This window comes from Kogia breviceps, chromosome X, assembly GCF_026419965.1.
Source record: "Kogia breviceps isolate mKogBre1 chromosome X, mKogBre1 haplotype 1, whole genome shotgun sequence".
Classification (NCBI taxonomy): domain Eukaryota; kingdom Metazoa; phylum Chordata; class Mammalia; order Artiodactyla; family Physeteridae; genus Kogia; species Kogia breviceps.
This window is the reverse complement of record NC_081330.1, coordinates 108,307,146-108,328,274: the sequence shown is the minus strand read 5'-3', so window position 1 is coordinate 108,328,274 and position 21,129 is coordinate 108,307,146. Positions and strand designations below refer to the sequence as shown.

The 21,129-nt window shown below is 38.0% G+C and overlaps 1 protein-coding gene and 1 long non-coding RNA gene across 3 annotated transcripts in view; one reads left to right on the top strand and one right to left on the bottom strand.

Annotated features, from left to right (window-relative positions):
• Positions 1-246: 246 nt before the first annotated feature.
• TAB3 (TGF-beta activated kinase 1 (MAP3K7) binding protein 3) overlaps positions 247-21,129 on the bottom strand; it is a 101,749-nt gene continuing 80,866 nt past the window's right edge. For both annotated transcript variants that reach the window (XM_059051510.2, XM_059051513.2), the window contains 4 exons: positions 18,451-18,544; positions 15,009-15,092; positions 5,807-5,908; positions 247-3,184 (listed from right to left, as the gene is read on the bottom strand). In XM_059051510.2, coding sequence (XP_058907493.1) covers positions 3,036-3,184; positions 5,807-5,908; positions 15,009-15,092; positions 18,451-18,544 — 429 coding nt within the window. In that variant the 3' untranslated portion in view covers positions 247-3,035. The remainder of the gene's footprint in view (positions 3,185-5,806; positions 5,909-15,008; positions 15,093-18,450; positions 18,545-21,129) is intronic.
• On the top strand, positions 5,892-19,936 carry LOC136793462 (uncharacterized). Its single transcript, XR_010838727.1, has 4 exons — positions 5,892-6,001; positions 6,870-6,960; positions 8,184-8,276; positions 19,173-19,936. It is a non-coding gene; the product is annotated as an uncharacterized lncRNA (long non-coding RNA).

The window sequence follows — 21,129 nt, the reverse complement described above, 5'->3', positions numbered from 1 at the left end:
ATTATTTGAAACATTTTACAATGCTTAGAAAGTTTCTGAGTCCTCTTTTACCACTTTAAACTTTTAAGAACTACCTCAAAATGTAAGGGGCAATGTACTTTAACAAAATGACAAAGGTGCTTTCTACAAACCCAGTTTACAAAACAGTGAAATAATGTAAAATGTACAGTCAGCTCTCTGTGTTCCCGGATACATCAAACTGGTTGTATTTTAAGAAAAAAGCTTTTTTTTTTTTTTTTTTTTTTTAAAACTAGAAACAAGAAGTGCACCAACTGATCCTAAAAGCAGAGGCACCTCAGCAGCCAGATCCTTTTGAAAAGGCATCTTGAAAGTTGACTGAATTCTTGTTCAAACTTGTCATAGGCAAGAAGTAGTCTATATATGGGACACAGTTAAATATATCAAATTTATCAGTGTCAAATAATTTTGCTTATTTAAAAAACTGAATACAGCCTATGTTGGCGTATGAAACTTGTGCACAACCAGAAATGAACATATACAAAACTTCCTTAAAAATCAATCTCTGATGTCTCAAACCCCACCCTCTACACCTATCAAATAGACTGATTTCTCTTTTTTCGTGGCAGGTGAAAACAATGACTTACTAGCTATATCACCAAAGGACTGGAACCATGCATCTACTGTGTGATAACAGTTCAGTAATCTGGATGTATGTTCATGCAATAGTTTTAAAGTCATCTACATGGTTTTAATAAAGCATCCAACTGTTTGCATACATGCTACTTTCATTCTTAACTGACAACTGCCAAGTTAATTGCTGCCACTTCAGCATATCACTAAGAATACTGGGTAAACCTTTAGCTAGAACATCAAGCAATATATGTATTTTTTCCCCTAAATTGTTACTTAATACCAAGTGGGGTTGACCATCACTAAAGAGATATGAAACCATACAAAGGCAAAGGCATCGGCATATTATAGAACAATAGGACTGATAGACTTATTGGAGACTGACAGACACCAGTGCCACTACAAAAGCCTTTAAACAATGAATGCTGTTTTCAGGTCAATGCTTTTAAGCCCATCTGCTTTCTCACCTTTATTTTCACAGTTTTGCCACAGTTGTTATGTGAGGGATGTTTTCTCAGTGTAATTACATAGCCACGCTGACTTTGTGAGACAAGTAGATATTCTTTAGGACATTTTCCACATATGAAAAAATGTTTTCAAAGCTGCAGGTACAGTGTGAAATGATTTTGATGATAAGCTATGATAAGTTATTATGCCTTTGGTTTCATTACGCTATTAAGTGCAGCTTGTTTTTCCAGGTCTGCCAGAGATTCCTGCTAAATGAGCATACAGTGACAGCTTGAAGCATGTGTGTGTGTGTGTGTGTGTGTGTGTGTGTGTGTGTGTGTGTGAGAGAGAGAGAGAGAGAGAAAGAGGGAGAGAGAGGAGAGAAGGGGGACGGCTGGTATGGGAGAGTATATATGCTCCTCAGGTTATAACCTGAGGTAAAATCCTTTAGGATTAGGAAACCTACCAATTTTATTGCTGTTTATTTTTACCCAAATCGGGGGGAAGATTCCAAAATCCAATTCTGAGCTTGGAAGAAAAGTCAACGATGGTAAAGACCTTAATTCAGTGTCCTATTAATATTTTTCTAGTGGTGCACTTTAGTAAGTCAAATGATTTTATATGTCTTCAGTTATTTACACCCTAAAGTTCTAGTTTCATAAATAAGGAGTGCTTTAGTATCACCTGAACTGTCTGAACAAACTCAGTATCATCTCTGAATACAGTATTAGTTCTTAGTTTCAGAGTCTGTTGTATTCACCTTTCTCTCGGTCGTATTTCTTGACTAGCCTTCTCTTCCTCCCCAAATAACGCAGTGTGCAACTTTATGATATTGGCCAACTATAATTTTCCTCACACTATTTTGTTAACATATGTGCAAATATATCTGTATTGAACAACTAATATTTTTTTCAGCTAAATTAGGATTATGGCACAAAGTATTATCTGTGCTGTAAACATCACGGACTCATCACAAATTGGAAGGAGGGGGGAAAAGGCTCTAGGGACTGCAAACATTTCTTATAGAACCACAGCTGAGCTCAAGATTCCAAGTGGATTTTGGAATGGATTTACATTCAGCACACATTCACCGTGCTATTGGCGAAGCGCAGTTTTACGAGAGGGTCATTCATAAAATCATAATTTGTGAGGACTTGTTGATTATTTTAAAAACCAGTGGCCTAATGAAAGCATGCAGTAACTTAAAAAATATATCTGTTATGCGGCGTCATTAGGTCTTAGTTACCAGTGTTGGTATAGCTTGATGAATCACTGTACAAGCAAAAGGGATCTCACTGCCTCTGATTGTACTTTCGAACAAAGGGCACGAACGATATGCCTAATTCCTGACTGCTACAAATCACATTTTAAAACATTTTGTTTGTGTGTTTGAAATTACCCCTGAAAAAAGCAGCAAGTACAAATACCCTTGTTATTTTGCCGCTCCCCCCCCGCCCCCCGCCCCGGAAAACATCCTCTGGTTGCTTTTCCCTGCCCTTCTCTTCAGTAGGAAGCAACAGGAAGAAGCCTGGGGAGCCTGGGGTTTCCAGAGAGCTGTGACCGGGTAAGTCTGCTCTGGCAATTCACAGTTTGTCTGCATAAACTGTAACGCGTCACATCGTGAATCAAAGTTCTAGTTTATAAAATAAGGGTAACTTATTTTATAAGTAACTTTAACAGCAGTAACTTTAACAACTGGGGTTGCACAGAAGAGCTCTTGACCTCTCTGTGTACATTCTTTCAGGAGTGAATCCTTTCCCCATTTCAAGTATCCCTTTCTATGTCTAACTCTGCAATGAGTTGAGAAAGGGGGAAAAAAACCCTCCCCGTTTTTCCTTTATTGAGCACGAGTGGCTGCATTGTCACCCCCCACCCCCACCCCCCTCACCGTGTTATCTGAAATGAAAAGGCTGGGCAGATGAGCAGATTCCCCAGGTTTCCTTTTCTTCTAATGGGCTCAAAGCTTCACTCTCCACCTAGTGCAGACTCTCGGGGACTCAAGTGTACCGCGGCATCTCACACTGCTCGCAGCGATTTAGGGCGGGGTGGTTCAGAAAGGTGCAGCTATCACAATTCCATGGAGCCCCTTCATAGTCTTCATCTCGGGGTTGTGTCCGAGGACTCTGTTTGGAGCTACTGGGATGCTCTGAGAGAAGTTAGGAATAAAAGAGAGAAAACAGAAAATAGAGTGAATTGTTTTCTAAGTTATAATCCAAACAGAAATGCGCAATTACCCCCCAAAAGCAAGGAAAGTGGTATTGTGAAAGGAGAAAGCCAAGTAGTATATACATAGCTACTCGAAATGCAGAACTAAATAGGAAGTTTATGATACTTTGTTCTCAACAATTTACTTTTTTCCTACAAGAAGTAGACAGAAGTCCAGCACAGACTACCTTCCAAGTTCATTAACTCCAGATAGTGGACAGTTATGCTGTATTCCAGCCAAGTGAAAAAACATGAGAAATGTTATATAGCATGTTAAATTAGTTCTAAAGCTTTCCCTCCCAACTCCAGCCTGCCCATGACTCCCACCCCCATAGTGCTCGTCACACTATATCAAACACTGATTAAATGTGTGCCTTCTTCCATGAGACTTTCAGCTCCACAATATGCATGTTTTTCATCATAATGACTTATAAGTGGTGTGACAGTGCATAAAAAAACATTCTATCGTAGGGCGGAAGTGTATGTCGACCCTTTGATATCATTAGGGTGGCCACGCAGTTCTTCAAGAAATTAAAAATAGCTGTCCCTGTTTTACAAATCAGGTTTTTCCAGGACCAGAGGTGTAGCTCCAGGAACAATCCAACGCCCACAATCCTTTACCATTCCCTATTTATCTTAAGAGGCTTGTAGTAGTAGTGGGGGGTGGGGTGGATCTGGCCTTAAGGAACAAAGTCCACCTAGGAGAAGCTGGCATTTCTCCTCCTATGCCTTTGAGATGCCAACGTTCTAGCTGGTCTACTCCATTTTTAAAATGCAAATTTCAAAGGTTCAACCATCTAAATAGGTGACCTTGATTTGTTCAGTGTGGCAGAAACCCAATTTGAATCCAAACTCTTTTGTAAGTGAAAGTGGGTTTCATATCGTCGTACCTGGTTCATGGCTGAACTTTTGGCATGGAAAGTACTGGGTCTCTGTGTCTGCTTGCGTGTTTGGATGTATGTATATATGTGTTGATTTGGGTAATACCACATACCTACAGTCTATAAAAGAGCTCTATTTAATTGGCTTCAGTGAAATTAAGCGCTTATATAAATACTCAGAAATAGAAAACAAGCCAAATGAATGTCAGGACCATGATCTAGGATTAATTGTAATGAATGAAAACAAGTTTGCTGGTTTACAGACCATAGAGAGTCATCAACATGAACTTTTATTGTACCCAGGTTGACTAGAAGTCAAAAAAGATGTTACTATTCCTGTTACAAAATTTGTCAGCAAAAAAATAAGTTGATATGATGAAACTTTAAAGGTAAATGAGATGAGAGTTTTAGGTGAACTCTTTAGAAATAATGTTTTAGGGACTGCCTACACAGAACAGTTTCTGCAGATTTTTGGTAACTTGACACTGCTAAACAAGTCTGTTTGAGTTCACTGGACATGTCTTGGGACCCACTAAAGAAAGAAATTAATTAGGTTATTAAAGAAAGCAATTAGGTTATAGGATATGTCCATAGTTTGTCATACCAGCATTTCCTGATTGGCAAACAGCTCGCAATTACTTCTTAGCTTTTGCTAGAAACTAAGGCTTTAAGGTTAAAGAATTCCAATTAAAATATGAAGGTAAAAGTACTAAAAACTAATAAGGAAAACCATCTTTGTATGCAAGGAAATGCATAAGGAATGAAAATGTGTTTTGTTAAGGGAATAGAAAGGAATTTTGTCATAAAGCTGGTTATTTCTAAATGGGAAAGAAAATAAGGGAGAGATTAATACGAATATAGCAAGTTGTAGAAGGTTTGTGAGAAAAAAAGAATCTTTAGAAAGGAATTCTATGGGTGGTCAGGACCAAGATTAAATTTAATTGAGTGTGGGAGGGAGACGCAAGAGGGACGAGATAGGGGGATACAGGTATAGCCGATTTGCTTTGTTATAAAGCAGAAACTAACACACCATTGTAAAGCAGTTATGCTCCAATAAAGATGTTCAAAGACAGGAGAAATTAAACTAAGAGGAAATCTTAAAAGAAAAAATTTAATTGAGTACCTAAATGTTAATGTTAAAGGGAAAGTGGTGCAAAACCTGAACTTGTTATCTCTCTGTTGAGAGTACAAAGTTTTCTCATAATACTCAAATACTCATCTGCTTTTGATAACATATTGTAAAGTCCAGAACGTTCAAGTTGTTTTTCATTTATTTACTTGGCCTTGTTTTCTAGATACTGTTATTGTTAGAGGAATCTCTCCCATACGGTGGCCACTAGAAATGCAGCCACTCTGAATTGAGATGTGCTCTAAGTGTAAAATATACACCACATTTGGAAGATTTAGTATGAAAGAATGTAAAATTAAATACCTCACTAATTTTACATTGATTTCATAGTGAAATGTCATTTCACTTTTCTCTTTTACTTTGGCTAACAGAAAATTTTAAGTATGTACGTGGCTTCAACTGTATTTCTGTTGGACAGCACCGCCTTAGAAACTCAGTAGAGAGTCATTTCTTAAGGGGAAAAAAGACGTTGGCCTTTACTTATGAGAACTCTACGTGGGTTAACACGTGTGTTTGGACATTTTGCACAAACTCCAGGCACACAAGTACAAACCATCTGCAGCGGCTGCCTGGGTGTCATGGATGTCCTCCTGGACTTTGGAGGTCACGCTAATTCTTCGGGCTTTCCTCTCAACCGTGCAGGTGTCTGATGAGTCTGCATGAGAAGAAGCAAAGCCAGGAAGAAGGGATCAAGCTGTTCATTAGACGAGCGGACAGGCTCACAAGGACCTTTCACAGAACACACACAGTTGAGTATTTACTCTATTACCTCATGCTACCTTTAGTTCTCCCATGAAGGCAAGTGCCATATTTAATACTGTTCTTACAAGCTATCCGGAGCAGTGGATAAGGTTGTATCCACTTTTTCCATCCTCTCTAACTACTTGGAATAAATGACTGATTTTTCACCAGTTTCCCACTTCCTAGTGAGTCAGGGGTGCAAACTCAGTCTAATTAAATGTCAATATGAACACACAATTTGGGAGATTATACTTTAGCAATTCCCTGAGATTAAGCAGAAGTTAGTTATTAGAAAATTCTGGGTTGAAAGCACACCACCCCTATAAGGCTAAGCCCAGAACACATTGCATTAATGGTAACAGTAAACCATAGCATTTTATAAAGGACAGAACTAGCAGTACTTGGAAAATCAGAACCAACTCAACGTAATACTATATACTGATAATACATACTCCCCAATCTTTTCCTAAATTCCAGTTACCTGTGTGTGCAAAAGCCTAGCAGACACTTCCCCACATGGACTGCAGGCACACCAATTCCTTGCGAATACTGTTTCTAGTAATTTATAGGTAGTTAGTAAGTAGTGTTTTGGATTAAGTGAAAACAAAAAATGGCAGACTGAAGAACCAAAGAAAGATCTTACATTGTGTAATCAGCTCTGAGCCCATAAGCAGTCCTCTAGTACAACCCACCTTTGGAATTCCAATCAGTGCTCCACAATCCTAAGCGTGGGGCTTAGGCATTTATTATCAGAGTAAAAGAAAAGCAGAGTGAACATCTCAGGCTCCCGAGAATAGAATGAAGGTAAAGTTCTACTTCTGAGATCTGTTAACCACTTTTATAGCATCACATACCTCCTTCTCACTGACTCTTAGAGCAACCCTGTACAGAAGCCCCTCTCTGGATCTGAACAAGGTCAGATGGCCAAGACAACCAGGACCAGCGCTCAGGTTGTACCACACCAAGGTCAGTGCTCTCGCCACTATTGAGTTACCAATGTCAAGGGGGGGCGCGGAGAGGGGCGACTTTCTGAATCAGCTGAGGGAGCTTATCACACACACACTTGCGTTGCTTAACTACAAAGTCTGGTCCAGAAAGATTTCTCAGTCTCCCTTTCTTTCTCTCTAATTATCACACTTATTATTCAGATAAACATCTATATTCCAATTGGATATTCTAGGTCTTCTGCATTTCCATATGAATTTCAGAATCAGCTTATAATTTCTACCAAAAAAAGAAAAAGAAAACTGGTATTGCATCACTATGAAAAGAATAGGTACCTTAATAAAAGTGATTTACAGACATGGTTTATTACTATTTATTTAGGTCTGTAATTTCCTTTGGCAGTGTTTTATAATATTCAATGTACATATCTGGTTAAATTGATGACTAAGTGTCATTTTTTGGATGGTATTGTGACTTTCCAAGTGTTGGCTAATATATATAAATATGGCTTCCGGATCCTGACCTTAAATTCACTTATTAATTCCAACAGTTGTTTTTTGGTATCCTTAGATTTTGTTTGCAAATGATCGTGTCATCTGCTGAGTTTTTTTTTTTTTTTTTTTTTTTTTTTTTTTTTTTTTTTTTTTGTGGTACGCGGGCCTCTCACTGTTGTGGCCTCTCCCATTGCGGAGCGCAGGCTCAGCGGCCATGGCTCACGGGCCCAGCTGCTCTGCGGCATGTGGGATCTTCCTGGACCAGGGCACGAACCCGTGTCCCCTGCATTGGCAGGCGGATTCTCAACCACTGCCAGCAGGGAAGCCCTCATCTGCTGAGTTTTATCAGATGTTTCCAGTATCTAATGGAATGATCGTATGCTTTTTCTCCTTTACTTTTTTAATATTGCATTCCTGAGGCTAAACCCACTTTGGTCATGATATATTATCTATCTTTTTTTAAATCGTGACTACTTCATTTTTTATCTTTTGAGGGTTATTGATCTGTAACTTTCTTTTGGGGAGGTGGGTAATGTCTGTCAGGTTTTAGAATTAAAGAAAATCGGAAGCTTTCCTTCCTCCTCTTATTTGCTCAGAGTTTGGCATTATCTCTTCCTTAAATATTTGATACAATTCACCCACTGGGGCAACCATCTGGGTCTAAAATTTTCTTTCTGGGAAAACTTTTGATAATGGATTCAATTTCTTTAATTACATATATAACTAGTTATATTTCTATCTCCTTCACAGTATTGGTAGGCTACGTTTTTCAAGGAATGTGTCCATTGCCTCTACAGTGTTGAGTTTATTGGCATAAAGATGTTCACTGCGTTCCCTTAACAGGTAACCTAATCTTTCATTGCTGATTTTGGTAATGTGTTATTCTTCAGTCAAGCTGAGAGTTTTACTGACTTTGTTTATCCTCCAAAGATCTGGCTCTGATGCCTTTCTCTGTTTGTATTTTCTTTCACTTACTTTGTTCTTTTCTGTATTCTTAGGGTAGAGTTTTATGTCACTGACATTACATCTCCTTGTCTTATATGAGCATTTAAGGCTATAAATTTCCTTCTAAGCACTACTTTAACTGTTGTAAAGAATGTGGCCTTGCTCAAAGAGAGCTCTAGCTTTGTCCCCAGCTCCTGGAAGATAACCTCTAAAATCTCTCAAGAGACAGGAGTGTCCTGGTTAATTATGGTGGGCCCTTCAGACCATAGAGTTTATGCTAATAACGTGGCTCACAGTGGACATATCCCTTAAACAGGGTGATTCCTCCCATGGCCCTTGAATCAATTAACTGGATTACCACTAGGTCATGCTTCCTTAGTAGATACAAAACTGTTACTAAGATTCTTCTTCGTCCCATTTTCACACAGCAGTAGGCTATTTTAAATGCAGAGCACTCACTCAAAACATCCATAGTATTGGCCTGGCCAAACAGTTCATTCAGGTTTTTCTGTAACATCTTACAGAAAAGCCTGAACGAACTGTTTGGACAACCCAATAGTATTAAACAATAAAAAGAACATGTACTGCACTGCTACCTCTAAATGAAATACTTAAAAAACACTCTGTACTGACTGTTGTTGAACACAAAGCTGTTCAACCAAACTACGTAATTAGGTTAGGTAACATTATATGTGTAGAATTTTAAATTCATTTCAATCAGTCTGATGTGATTCTAAAATGTTACACCCTTAGGTAACTTTTTAAAGGCCTTCTCCAGTATTGTATGTCCTCACGATCAACCTACCTTGAGTTCTTTAAACCAAAGAGGATTAAGATACGAAATGCGTACTTCACCTCTGTCTTGAGAATTATAAGAATGGAGAAGAAAAAGATTACTTTTTTAAGATACTGAAATGCCAGTTCTACATTTGGTACATAAAAGAAAAGAACTGATTCCTCCAAATCTTGGTTATGTAGGATTTACTTTGTCCTTGATGAGAAAACACCTAGTCCCAATCTAATTGTTATGCCTGCCTGTTGAGTACACAAGGATTCTTTGGTGGCCTGTCAATTAAATAATCGTAGATCTACTGCAGATCAAACTTCCCATTACACTGTAAGAATTATCTTTTAGGACTATAGTTTTTATAATGCTGAATACATTTATAATGTTAACTATATATATACAGTTTCAACTTATTTTGAGGGAAGGGAGACAACATAGCAGAGGAGAAGGACTTGAGCTCACCTGCTCTCACCAGGACACCAAAGTCGCAACAAACAACTGCCGAACAACAATCAACAAAAAACACTGGAACCTACCGAAAAAGACAGGCAAAGCAGCAGCCACAAAGAGATGGTAGAAGGGGCACTTTCACCATATAATCAAATCCCATACGCACCAGGTGGGAGACCCACAAACTGAAAAATAATTATATGGCAGAGGTTCTCCCAAAGGAAGGAGGGAATGTAAATTGGTATAGCCACTGTGGAAAACAGTAAGGAGATTTCTCAAAAAACTAAAAATAGAGCAACCATATGACCCAGCAATCCCACTCCTGGGCGTATATCTGGAGAAAGCCATACTTCAAAAAGACACATGCACTCCAATGTTCATTGCAGCACTATTTACAATAGCCAGGACATTTACAAATAGCCAGGACATGGAAGCAACCTAAATGTCCATCGACGGACGAATGGATAATAGACCATGGAATATTACTCAGCCATTAAAAAGGATGAAATAATGCCACTGGCAGCAAGCAACATGGATGGACCTAGAGATGATCATTCATACTAAGCAAAGTAAGTCTGAGAAAGACAAATATCATATGATATCACTTATATGTGGATTCTCAAAAAAGTTCACTTATCTACAAAATAGAAAGAGAGTTACAGATAGATGTAGAAAACAAACTTACGGTTACCAGGGGGTAAGGGGGGGAGGGATAAATTGGGAGAGTGACATAGACACACCACTGTATGTATATAAAATAGATAACTAATAAGGACCTACTATATAGCACAGGGAACTCTACTCAATACTCTGTAATGGCCTATATGGGAAAGAAAGAATCTAAAAATGCGTGGATATACTTCACTTTACTATACACCCGAAACTAACAACATTGTAAATCAACCATACTCCAATAAAAATTAAAAAACAAAAACAAAACTCACGGGGATCAGAAACCAAACATCTACAACAGATACACAACAGTAAAGAGAGTGACCAAATCTCAAGAGAACAAAAGAGGAAGAAAAAAGATGTGCAAAAACAAATCCAAAACAATTAGTAAAATGGCAACAAGCACATACATATCTATAATTACCTTAAACGTAAAAGGACTGAATGCTCCAACAAGGAGACACAGACTGGCTGAATGGAAACACAAACAAGACCCATGTGTATGCTGTCTACAAGAGACCCAATTCAGATCTAGGAACACAGACTGAAAGTGACAAGATGGGAAAAGGTATTCCATGCAAATGGAAATCCAAAGAGAGCTGGAGTAGCAATTCTCATATCCGACAAAATAGCCTTTACAATAAATAAAGACTGTTGCAAGAGACAAAGAAGGACCCTACATAATGAGCAAGGGATCAATCCCAGAAGAAGATATAACAATTGGAAATATAAAGGAGCACCTCGATAAGGCAAATGCTAGTTAAGCCTTCAAAGGAAAAATGAACAGTAACACAATAATAGTGGCAGACTGCAACACCCCACTTACATCAGTGGACAGATCATCCACACACAAAATCAATAAGAAAACACAGGCCTTAAAATGACACATCAGACCAGATGCACTTAATTGATATTTATAGAGCATTCCATCCAAAAGCAGCAGAATACACATTCTTCTCAAATGCACATGGAACATTCTTCTGCAGGACTGATCGCATGCTGGGCACAAAGTGAGCCTCAGTAAATTTAAGAAAATTGAAATGATATCAGCATCTTTTCCAACCACCACACTATGAGATTAGAAATCAACTACAAGAAAAAAACTGCAAAAAACACAAACACGTGGAGGCTAAACAACAGGTACTAAACAACCAATGGATCACTGAAGAAGTCACAAAACGCCTAGGGGCAAATGAAAAAGAAAAAGCACGACAATCTAAAACATATGGACGCAGCAAAAGCAGTTCTAAGAGGGAAGTTTATAGCAATACAGTCTTACCTCAGGAAACAAGACAAATCTCAAACAACCCAACCTCACACCTAAATTAACTTGGAAGAGAACTAACTTGGAAGAGAACAAACAAAACCTAAAATTAGTAGAGAAAGAAAGAATAGAGACAAAGAAAAACATAGAAAAGATCAGTGAAACTGAAAGCTGGTTCTTGGAAAAGATAAGCAAAATTGATAAACCTTTAGCCAGACTCATCAAGTTAAAGAGGGAGAGGGCTCAAATCAATAAAACGAGAAATGAAAAAGGAGATGTTACAGTGGACACCACAGAAATACAAAGCATCCTAAAAGACTACTACAAGCAAGTCAATGCCCCAAAAATGGACATCCTAGAAGAAATACACAAATTCTTAGAAAGGTACAATCTCCTAAGACTGAAGAAATAGAAAATATGAACAGACCAATCACTGAAATTGAAAACCTTCCAACAAACAAAAGCCCAGGACCAGATGGCTTCACAGGCGAATTCTTCAAAACATTTAAAGGAGAGCTAACAGCCATCCTTCTCAAACTCTTGCAAAATATAGCAGAGGGAGGAACACTCCCAAACTCATTCTATGAGGCCACCATCACCCTGATACCAAAACCAGACAGAGACGTCACAAAGAAAGAAAACTACAGGCCAATATCACTGATGAACATAGATGCAAAAATCCTCAACAAAATACTAGCAAACCAAATCCAACAGCACATTAAAAGGATCATACACCATGATCGAGTGGGATTTATCCCAGGGATTGCAAGGATTCTTCAGTATCTACAAATCAATCAGTGTGATACATCACGTTAACATACCGAAGAATAAAAACCACATGATCATCAATAGCCGCAACAAAAGCTGTTGAAAAAATTCAACACCCACGTATGATAAAAAACTCTCCAGAAAGTGGGGACAGAGGAAACCTGCCTCAACATCACAAAGGCCATATATGACAAACCCACAGCAAACATCATTCTCAATGGTGAAAAACTGAAAGCATTTCCTCTAAGATCAGGCAGAAGACAAGGATGTCCGCTCTCGCCACTTCTATTCAAATAGTTTTGGAAGTTCTAGCCACAACAATCAGAGAAGAAAAAGAAATAAAAGGAATCCAAATTAGGAAAAGAACAAGTAAAAGTGTCAGTTTACAGACAACACGACACTATACATAGAAAATCTTAAAGATGCTAGAAAACTGTTAAGAGCTCATCAATGAATTCGGTGAAGTTGCAGGGTACAAAATTAATACACAGAAATCTGTTGCATTCCTATACCGAACAATGAAAGAGCAGAAAGAGAAATTAAGGAAACAATCTCATTTACCATCGCATCAAAAAGAAGAAAATACCTAGGAATAAACCTACCGAAGGAGGCCAAAGACCCATACTCTGAAAACCACAGGACACTAATGAATGAAATCGGAGATGACACAGAAAGACGGAAAGACAGACCGTGTTCTTGGATTTGAAGATTCAATACTGTTATAAATGACCAGACTACCCAAGGCAATCCACAGATTCAATGCAATCCCTATCAAATTACCAATGACACTTTTCATAGAATTAGAACAAATTTTGAAATTTGTACGGAGACACAGAAGACCCGGAATAACCAAAGCAATCCTGAGAAAGAAAAACGGAGCTGGAGGAATCAGGCGCCCTGACTGCAGACTCTACTACAAAGCTACAGTAATCAAGACAGTCTGGTACTGGCACAAAAACAGAAATATAGATCAATGGAACAGGATAGAAAGCCCAGAGAAACTCACACACCTATGGTCACCTAATCTATGACAAAGGAGACAAGAATATACAGTGGAGGAAATATACAGTCTCTTCAATAAGTGGTGCTGGGAAAAGTGGACGGCTACATGTAGAACAATGAAATTAGAACATTCTCTAGCACCATACAGAAAAAGAAACTCAAAACGGATCAAATACCTAAATGTAAGACCAGATACTGTAAAACTCTTAGAAGAAAAACATAGGCAAAGCACATAAATCGCACCAGTATGTTTTTGGATCCACCTCCCAGAGTAATGAAAATAAAAACAAACCAAAAAACCCCCAATGGAATCGAATTCAACTTAAAAGCATTTGCACAGCAAAGGAAACTATAAACAAAACAAAAAGTCAACCCCCAGAATGGGAGAAAATATTCGCAAATGATGCGATCCACAAGGGAGTAGTCTTCAAAATATACAAACAGCTCATACAGCTCGATATCAAAAAAACAAACAACCCAATCATAAAATGGGCAGAAGACCTAAATAGACATTTCTCCAAAGAAGAAATACAGGTGGCCAAGAGGCACATGAAAAGATGCTCAACATCACTGATTATTAGAGAAATACAAGTCAAAACTACAATGACATATCACCTCACACCAGTCAGAATGGCCATCATGAAAAAGTCTACAAACGATTAATGCTGGAGAGGGTGTAGAGAAAAGGGAACCCTCCTGCACTGTTGGTGGGAATGTCAACTGGTACAACCACTGTGGAGAACAGTATGAGGTTCCTTTAAAAACTACAAACAGAGCTACCATATGTTCCAGCAATCCCACTCCTGGGCATACATCTGGAGAAAACCATACTTGGAAAAGGTACATGCACCCCAATGTTCACCGCAGCACTACTTACAATAGCCAAGACATGGAAGCAACATAAATATGCCCATCGACAGAGGAATGGATAAAGAAAGTATGGAAGATGTGGTACACATGCACGTGCTGGAATATTACTCAGCCATAAAAAAGAACGAACCAATCCCATTTGCAGCTACATGGATGGACCCAGAGATTATCATACTAAGTGAAGTAAGTCGGACAGGAAAAGACGAATATCATACGGTATCACTTACATGTGGAATCTAAAAAAATGATATAAATGAACTTATTCACAAAATAGAAACAGACGCACAGACTTCAAAAGCAAACTTACAGTTACCAAAGGGGAAAGACGGTGGGGGAGGAATAAATTAAGAGCTTGTGATTAACATATACACGACTATATATAAAACAGATACTCAACAAGGACCTACTTATAGCACAGGAAACTCTACTCAATATTCTGTAATAACCTACATGGGAAAAGAATCTGAAAAAAGAATGGGTATATTGTAACAGAACCAAATTCACTGTAAAGCTGAAACTAACAACAGTGTAAATCAACTATACTAAATAACAAATTTTTCAAGTTATTTTTTAAAAAGTAAATGGTATATCGTATTTTAGTTACCTTTGACCTCTAGGAGTTATTAATTTTAGAAGTTATTAATTTTAGTACTTTTTAGAAATTAAGGTTTGGGGACATTTCGTTATTGCCACAGTAACATCAATAGGGTAACTTTTAAAATGCTATCTCTAATGGAAATTTCTTCAGCGTTTTAGGTGAACTGCCAAGGAATTTTCATATACATTTCTATGACATCTGTGACATTTCCCTACTTACCTTTTTTAGGTGGCTTGGGTGGTACAACTGGACCAGGTTCTATGTTGTCATAAAAATTATTTATAGCTTTTGGATCAAAGTTACCTATAAAGAAAATAAAATCAGCAGGCATTTAGGATTCTTTCTCCTGTTATTTGAATTTTTTGTTGAGGAAAATATGGAGATAAAACATGTAAAAAGGGGAACTGTTTTTCCAGGGTTTTAAAACTCATTATACGTCCAACCCTTCTCCCACTGAAACTGTTTTACCATTTTGAGAAAATACCCAAGCCAACTACCACTTCAGTGTCTTTCTACAGTGTATCACCTAAAGGAACATTTTTCTAACTGTAAAGCTCATCTCTTTACACAGGATTAAGTATGTGGCGCACATAGGGAGGAAAATGAAGAAGAGAAATGAAAGGATGACTGAACTGTTTTCTCTGTTTGTTTTGATTTTAATGAACAGAACCATGAGAAAGCTCACGTTTATGTCTTTCACATTAACCTTAAAATTTTATCCATTATAAATTCAAGTATGGAAGAAGCTAAACAGAAATTTACAAAGATGAATCAAGTTATGATAGCAGCAGCTCAGGGATTCCTATCTTCAAGAAAAGGAGAATCTTAAATGTTGCCTACAGACTTATCAATAATAAAAGATGATACGCTGCCAATTTCAGAATAACAGATAGAACAATCTCACCTCTCTCAAAATGTTCACTCCCTGATACAGTGTCTGTTTCAGCCCCTTCTCCTGACATGACTCCTGCAAGGTCAGTTTTGATCCAGTGCCAACTTTGGGTCCTACCTTCACATCTGTGAACCCATCATTGCAATCTGCCAGTTCTGCATAATTCCAGTTAAGCTTTTAAACTGTATACATGTTTATTTACAGAGGATGACATGTGGTACTGATAGTTCAAATATATTTCGCATCTCTTCTAGACCTAATTTTCTCCCCCAACAAAAGTTTTCCTCACCAAAACCAACAATGAAGCTGCTTTTCCTCAACTCGCACACTGATTTGTATCTAATCTAAATGCCCTGCCCCCCAAAATGTCTAGATTCCTTCTCTGGCTTAAAAATTTAGGCTGAAAACTCAGTATAAAATTTTTCCACCGGATGGAGGAGTAGAATGTAGTATAAAATGCATATATCTGAACCCCTTATGAAGGGAGATGCAGAACTGCTTAAGCACCAAAAAGAGCTCTTTGTTGCCCAACAGAGACCAAAAACACAGGTCTTCGTTTATAAAACCTCAATAACGAACAGTTTTCCTTGCAGGTACTATACACAAATGCTTTTAATCCATTTAGATATGCTATTTTTAAATAATTTTCTGAAAATAATTCCTACGATGGCTCATGAAAGCCACTATGCTATTTCATTTATTAATTAGATCTTTTTATGCTTTAAGATGCTGCATATGTATCTCTTCAATGACTTAAGTTACAGCTGATGATCTAATTTCTAGATCCCATAAGGCTTACTAAAAATATCCTAAGCAAATGTTTCAGTGTTTCTTGTTTAGCTTCAAAGAACACATTAAGCAAAAAAATTGATGCAACCTTCTAATATAGTAGCAATAGTTTGTCTAGCCCCCACACAGTAGTTCTTTCGTTGCTTACAGCTACTAGGCTGTAGAGTCCCCTAGGCTTCTGAAAATTAACTTCAAGGGTACCCAACCAGATTGCTCAACTTTCACATGGAAATGTGCTTCTGTCTACTGTTCACAGAGTTCCGTATCTTTTTGGTTCCCCCGCTTCTACTGTATAATCTTGCCTTAAAATGGCAACGGGGTACTTTAAAATACAGTAGAAGCTCTCTTAGCTGCCATAATTAAGAACAGTAAGTGGTGGGGGGGGAGGGGTGGCTGACTAAAACGGAATTCTTAAGAAAAATTACACGCCAACTTTATTATTTTAGGCTGTGTTGGGTCAGTTACTGCGTGCAGGCTTTTTTCTAGTTGCGGCGAGTGGGGGCTACTCTTCCTTGCAGTGTGCGGGCTTCTCATTGTGGTGGCTTCTCTTGTTGCAGAGCATGGGCTCTAGGCACGGGCCGCACGAGCTCTAGGCACGGGCCTCGGTAGTTGTGGCACACGGGCTTAGTTGCTCTGCGGCATGTGGGAACTTCCTGGACCAGGACTTGAACCCATGTCCCCTGCACTGGCAGGCGGACTCTTATCCACTGTGCCACCAGGGAAGCCCAGGCCAACTTTAATGTAACAAAACATAAAAACATAGCAATATTTTAACGTTGACCAAGACCTTTTCTTTATGTATCTGTTGACCAGACTTCTATGATGATTCCTGTAAAGGGCCAGATAATAAAAGTTCTAGGCTCTGTGGACCTCTAATACAGTTGTAAGCCCTCCACTGCTGTTGAAACACAAAAGCAGCCCCAGACAATATGCAGACAAATGGGTCTGGCTATGTTCCACTAAAACTATTTCCAGAAACATAGAGAGCAGGCTAGTTTGCTGCACCCTGATCTGTAATTCCCTGTTTTGATTTTAGAATGGAGCAAAAAAGATATTTTAAGAACATTTGAGAAGAGAATCCTCTCTTAGATTTTTGATTTTCCACTGTAACCCTTTTCAGTTGTTTTCACCCATATCTAATTCACAGTCCCTATATATATATATATATATATATATATAAAGTGTTTGCCTTTGAGTCTTATAAAAGCCATAGGCTTATAGAAAGAGCAGCTTCTCCCGCATTCATGTCAGTTTTGAAAACATTATGCCAGATACAATACTTCTGTAATTTAAACGGGTTTAAAAACAGGCACAACGGACTCTTGGTAAGCACACAGTTCAGCTGATGCGAGCAACAGTACAGAGACATGCCAGAATGCAGCCTCCTGGCTGTGTATTTTACAGAGGAAAATGAAGAATATCTGTAACCTGGCGAGTTGGGTAAATCAAAGTCAATTAAGAGAGCTTCTACTGTAGTACACTTCTCTAAGAGAGCCAAAAAAACCCCCAAAACCAAAATATCTAAGATAGGGTTGAATGTTTTCATGTAACAGATAATAACATAAAAAAACGCATATGAAATTCATTTTTAAAGTGAGAAATCTGATGTTCTGATTTGGGACCCCTGTTTTTACACATATCTTAGATGACTATCACATAATATAAATCTACTAAGTTTTAGAATTAAACCCCAGCAATTTATAAAATATTCACAGTAAATGACTAAAAGAAGATAATACAGAGTAACAACATAAAACAGTCTAAATGGTAAGAACTTAATGATGAAGTTGCCAAAGTAATACTATTTTTTGATCACCCAAATCTGATCTATGACCATGGAAGGAGGGATCTCTACCAGGACTGTGATCTTCTGAGAGAGAGTTTTTATCCATTATATCTGTAAAACCAAAATGATTGCTATTTAAGCAGCTTAAAACACCACACTATTACTTATGGTTTACCAAATAATCAAGTCTATACCTCTAGATTGAAGGAGGTCAACTTCTTTCAGTGTACAGTCAACATTTATCTGGAGTTGTCTGTTCATGCTTCTCAATCTTGTCATTTCCTCAGGCTAGTAAGAAAGGACCCAAAATAGCAATTGTGGGAAAGTCATTATCAAGCCCAACATTTAAGAACTGCTATTCACGTTAATCGTTCTGATTGGTTATTACCAAGAAAATGGCCCTAATCCATTAAAGGGCATGTTTAAGAAGTCCTGTATGTTTTTCAAGGAATAAGGTGGTGACATCAGTATGGCCACATATAAACAAAATCTGCATATAATGTGGCGGGGCTGTAATACTACACTATGTTCTCTTATACAATACTACCATATTTTAATCACGAAGCACTGAGAATATTTTATCTCTACATTTTCATGGTAAGGGAAACTAAGAATCAACCTTTTAAACAAGCAACGTCCAAGATTGTCGTCTCGTCAAGGCTGGTAAAAATTACAACAGTACTAATTTTAATTAATGCTTATTAAATGTCAGGCACTATGTTCACCAGAATTCTCTCATTCTTTCCTCAAAACGATCTTCCCAGGTAAGTACTGAGATCACCCCCAATTTAGCTGACGCACAAAGAAGTTATATAATTTTCCCAAGGTTATAAGAAACATAATTGATAAAGCCAGGATTTATATAGAGGTCTTCCATATAAACGTATATAGAAGTCTTTTTTTCTTTTTTTTCTAGATCAAAGGAAGCTATTAATCTAGTACATGAAAATTTCAGAAACAAATGGATTCCATTCTTCCTCCAACTCTGCTTCCTTCTGCCTTGACCTTTCCAGCCCAGCCTACTCCCTAGGTCTTTCAGGGGCATACATGAGACTCTGAAATGTGAAGAGAGCCCTATTTTTCAGTTAAATAAAGCTTTTTGGAAGCCGCTACTTCCCTCGAGATTCTGAATTGCCTTACTATTTACATATATGTACAGTAAAAAATAGAGGTGAGACTCCAGAGGCATGGGTACTGAATCTTTCAGCACAGCACAGCTATTAACCCAGTTACTCAGGTGATTGCAACCACATGAAGTAAAAGATAAATATCTGCTATGATAGGAAGACAATAATCCTATTCTGTTAAAAACATGTTGTTTTGCTAAAAACTAAATACAAAAGTGAAGAAAAATAAGCAAAATGGGTTATCTTAATTACCAATAATGCAAGATATTATGCTGTTAGGACATAACTGGGAATGCCCATTAAATTAGCAGGTGTCAAAGGTTTTTAAAATGATATAACAGGCAGAATATAGTAAGAGCGACAATCCCTTAGAATGCTAGGGGAACAAAAAAGTCATTGTGAAATATTTATTAGGAATTACTTTTCTTTTCTCCTTCCTAGGGGCAAGCCATGTGATGTTAACATGCAAAAATGCTTACACCTTGTAATTAAATATTAAAAGTGTAAAACATACCTGAGGATTTATATTAAAGATAAAGCACTTGGTCAAGGGTTTCAAAGAGTGACGCTGTCTTCCTAGGAATATGTGAAAGAACCTATTCTTTTCTTTGTAGAATCACTGGGAAAGTCAAGTACCTAAAGGAGCAAATCCTTCCTATGTATTTGCGGGGGGAAGGGAATGTTTCAGCCACAGCGGTCCTGAATAGTGAAGCTCGGTAACTAAGTATGGAATATTATAATACACTTTATACTCACGAGGCTACTATAAATGTGCTTATAACAACAAAAAAGCTCTCGTCAACACACTCATTTCCAAAGACAGTAGAACCACTGGAACTCACTAGAACTAAGAGTTTATCTGTAAGATTCCTATGTCCATCTTCATAGCTTCTGACTGAGGGAAAAAAAGCTGCTTCTGAAACATTACTACCATTTGTCGAAGAGTATACGGTATTTTCATGGGGGAGGGGGTTTCAGGATTGGTTGTAATTTGTAAAGTACCAGGATGTTTTATATCTGACATTTCCAAGTAAAAAAAATTCTAAGCTTTTTTCCAAAAGGTGGCAGAAAAACCTTGAGTCACCTGTTCCATTAGTTTAAGAAGTTGTCTCAAAGAGACCAAGGTCGAAGACCACTAATGTTCTTTCACGGTTTGGCCCCAATTACGCATCTGGGATTGTGGATTGGTCCAAAAACCCAATTAATCAGGACAAGATGGATGAAGGGGAAAAACTTGTGGGAGGGAGTAACTGGAAGCTCTCTGATTATTAAAATCTTATTTTTCCTTCAAGGTATAACTTAAATTTCCCCCTTCTCCATGAAAGTGTCCCACCTTTGAACCCTACTAGCAAAAACTAACATTTCCATCTTAGAACTCTGAAAGTACTTAATATCACTACCATTTAGTTGGCCAGCACTTCTGATTTACTGTCTTATATTATCTTCTTTCTCTCTCTCTCTCCCTCTCTCCCTCTCCCTCCCTCCCTCCCTCTTTCTCACACACACGTACAGGTTCACAGACAGATATATACATGTATGTCTTTTCACATACAGATGTTGTTAAGAGATGACATCTCCCACAGCATTTAATACAGTGCTTTGCAAACAGGAGACTGAGAAAAATGACGGCCGTTATGCATCCTTCACTTCTGCCCTCCTTGGAAAGGTTATTTCACTGCTCCTCTAATCATCTGCAACTGCACATATAGCTGGTCACAAACCTGCATTTCAGTTTCATGAGGCACA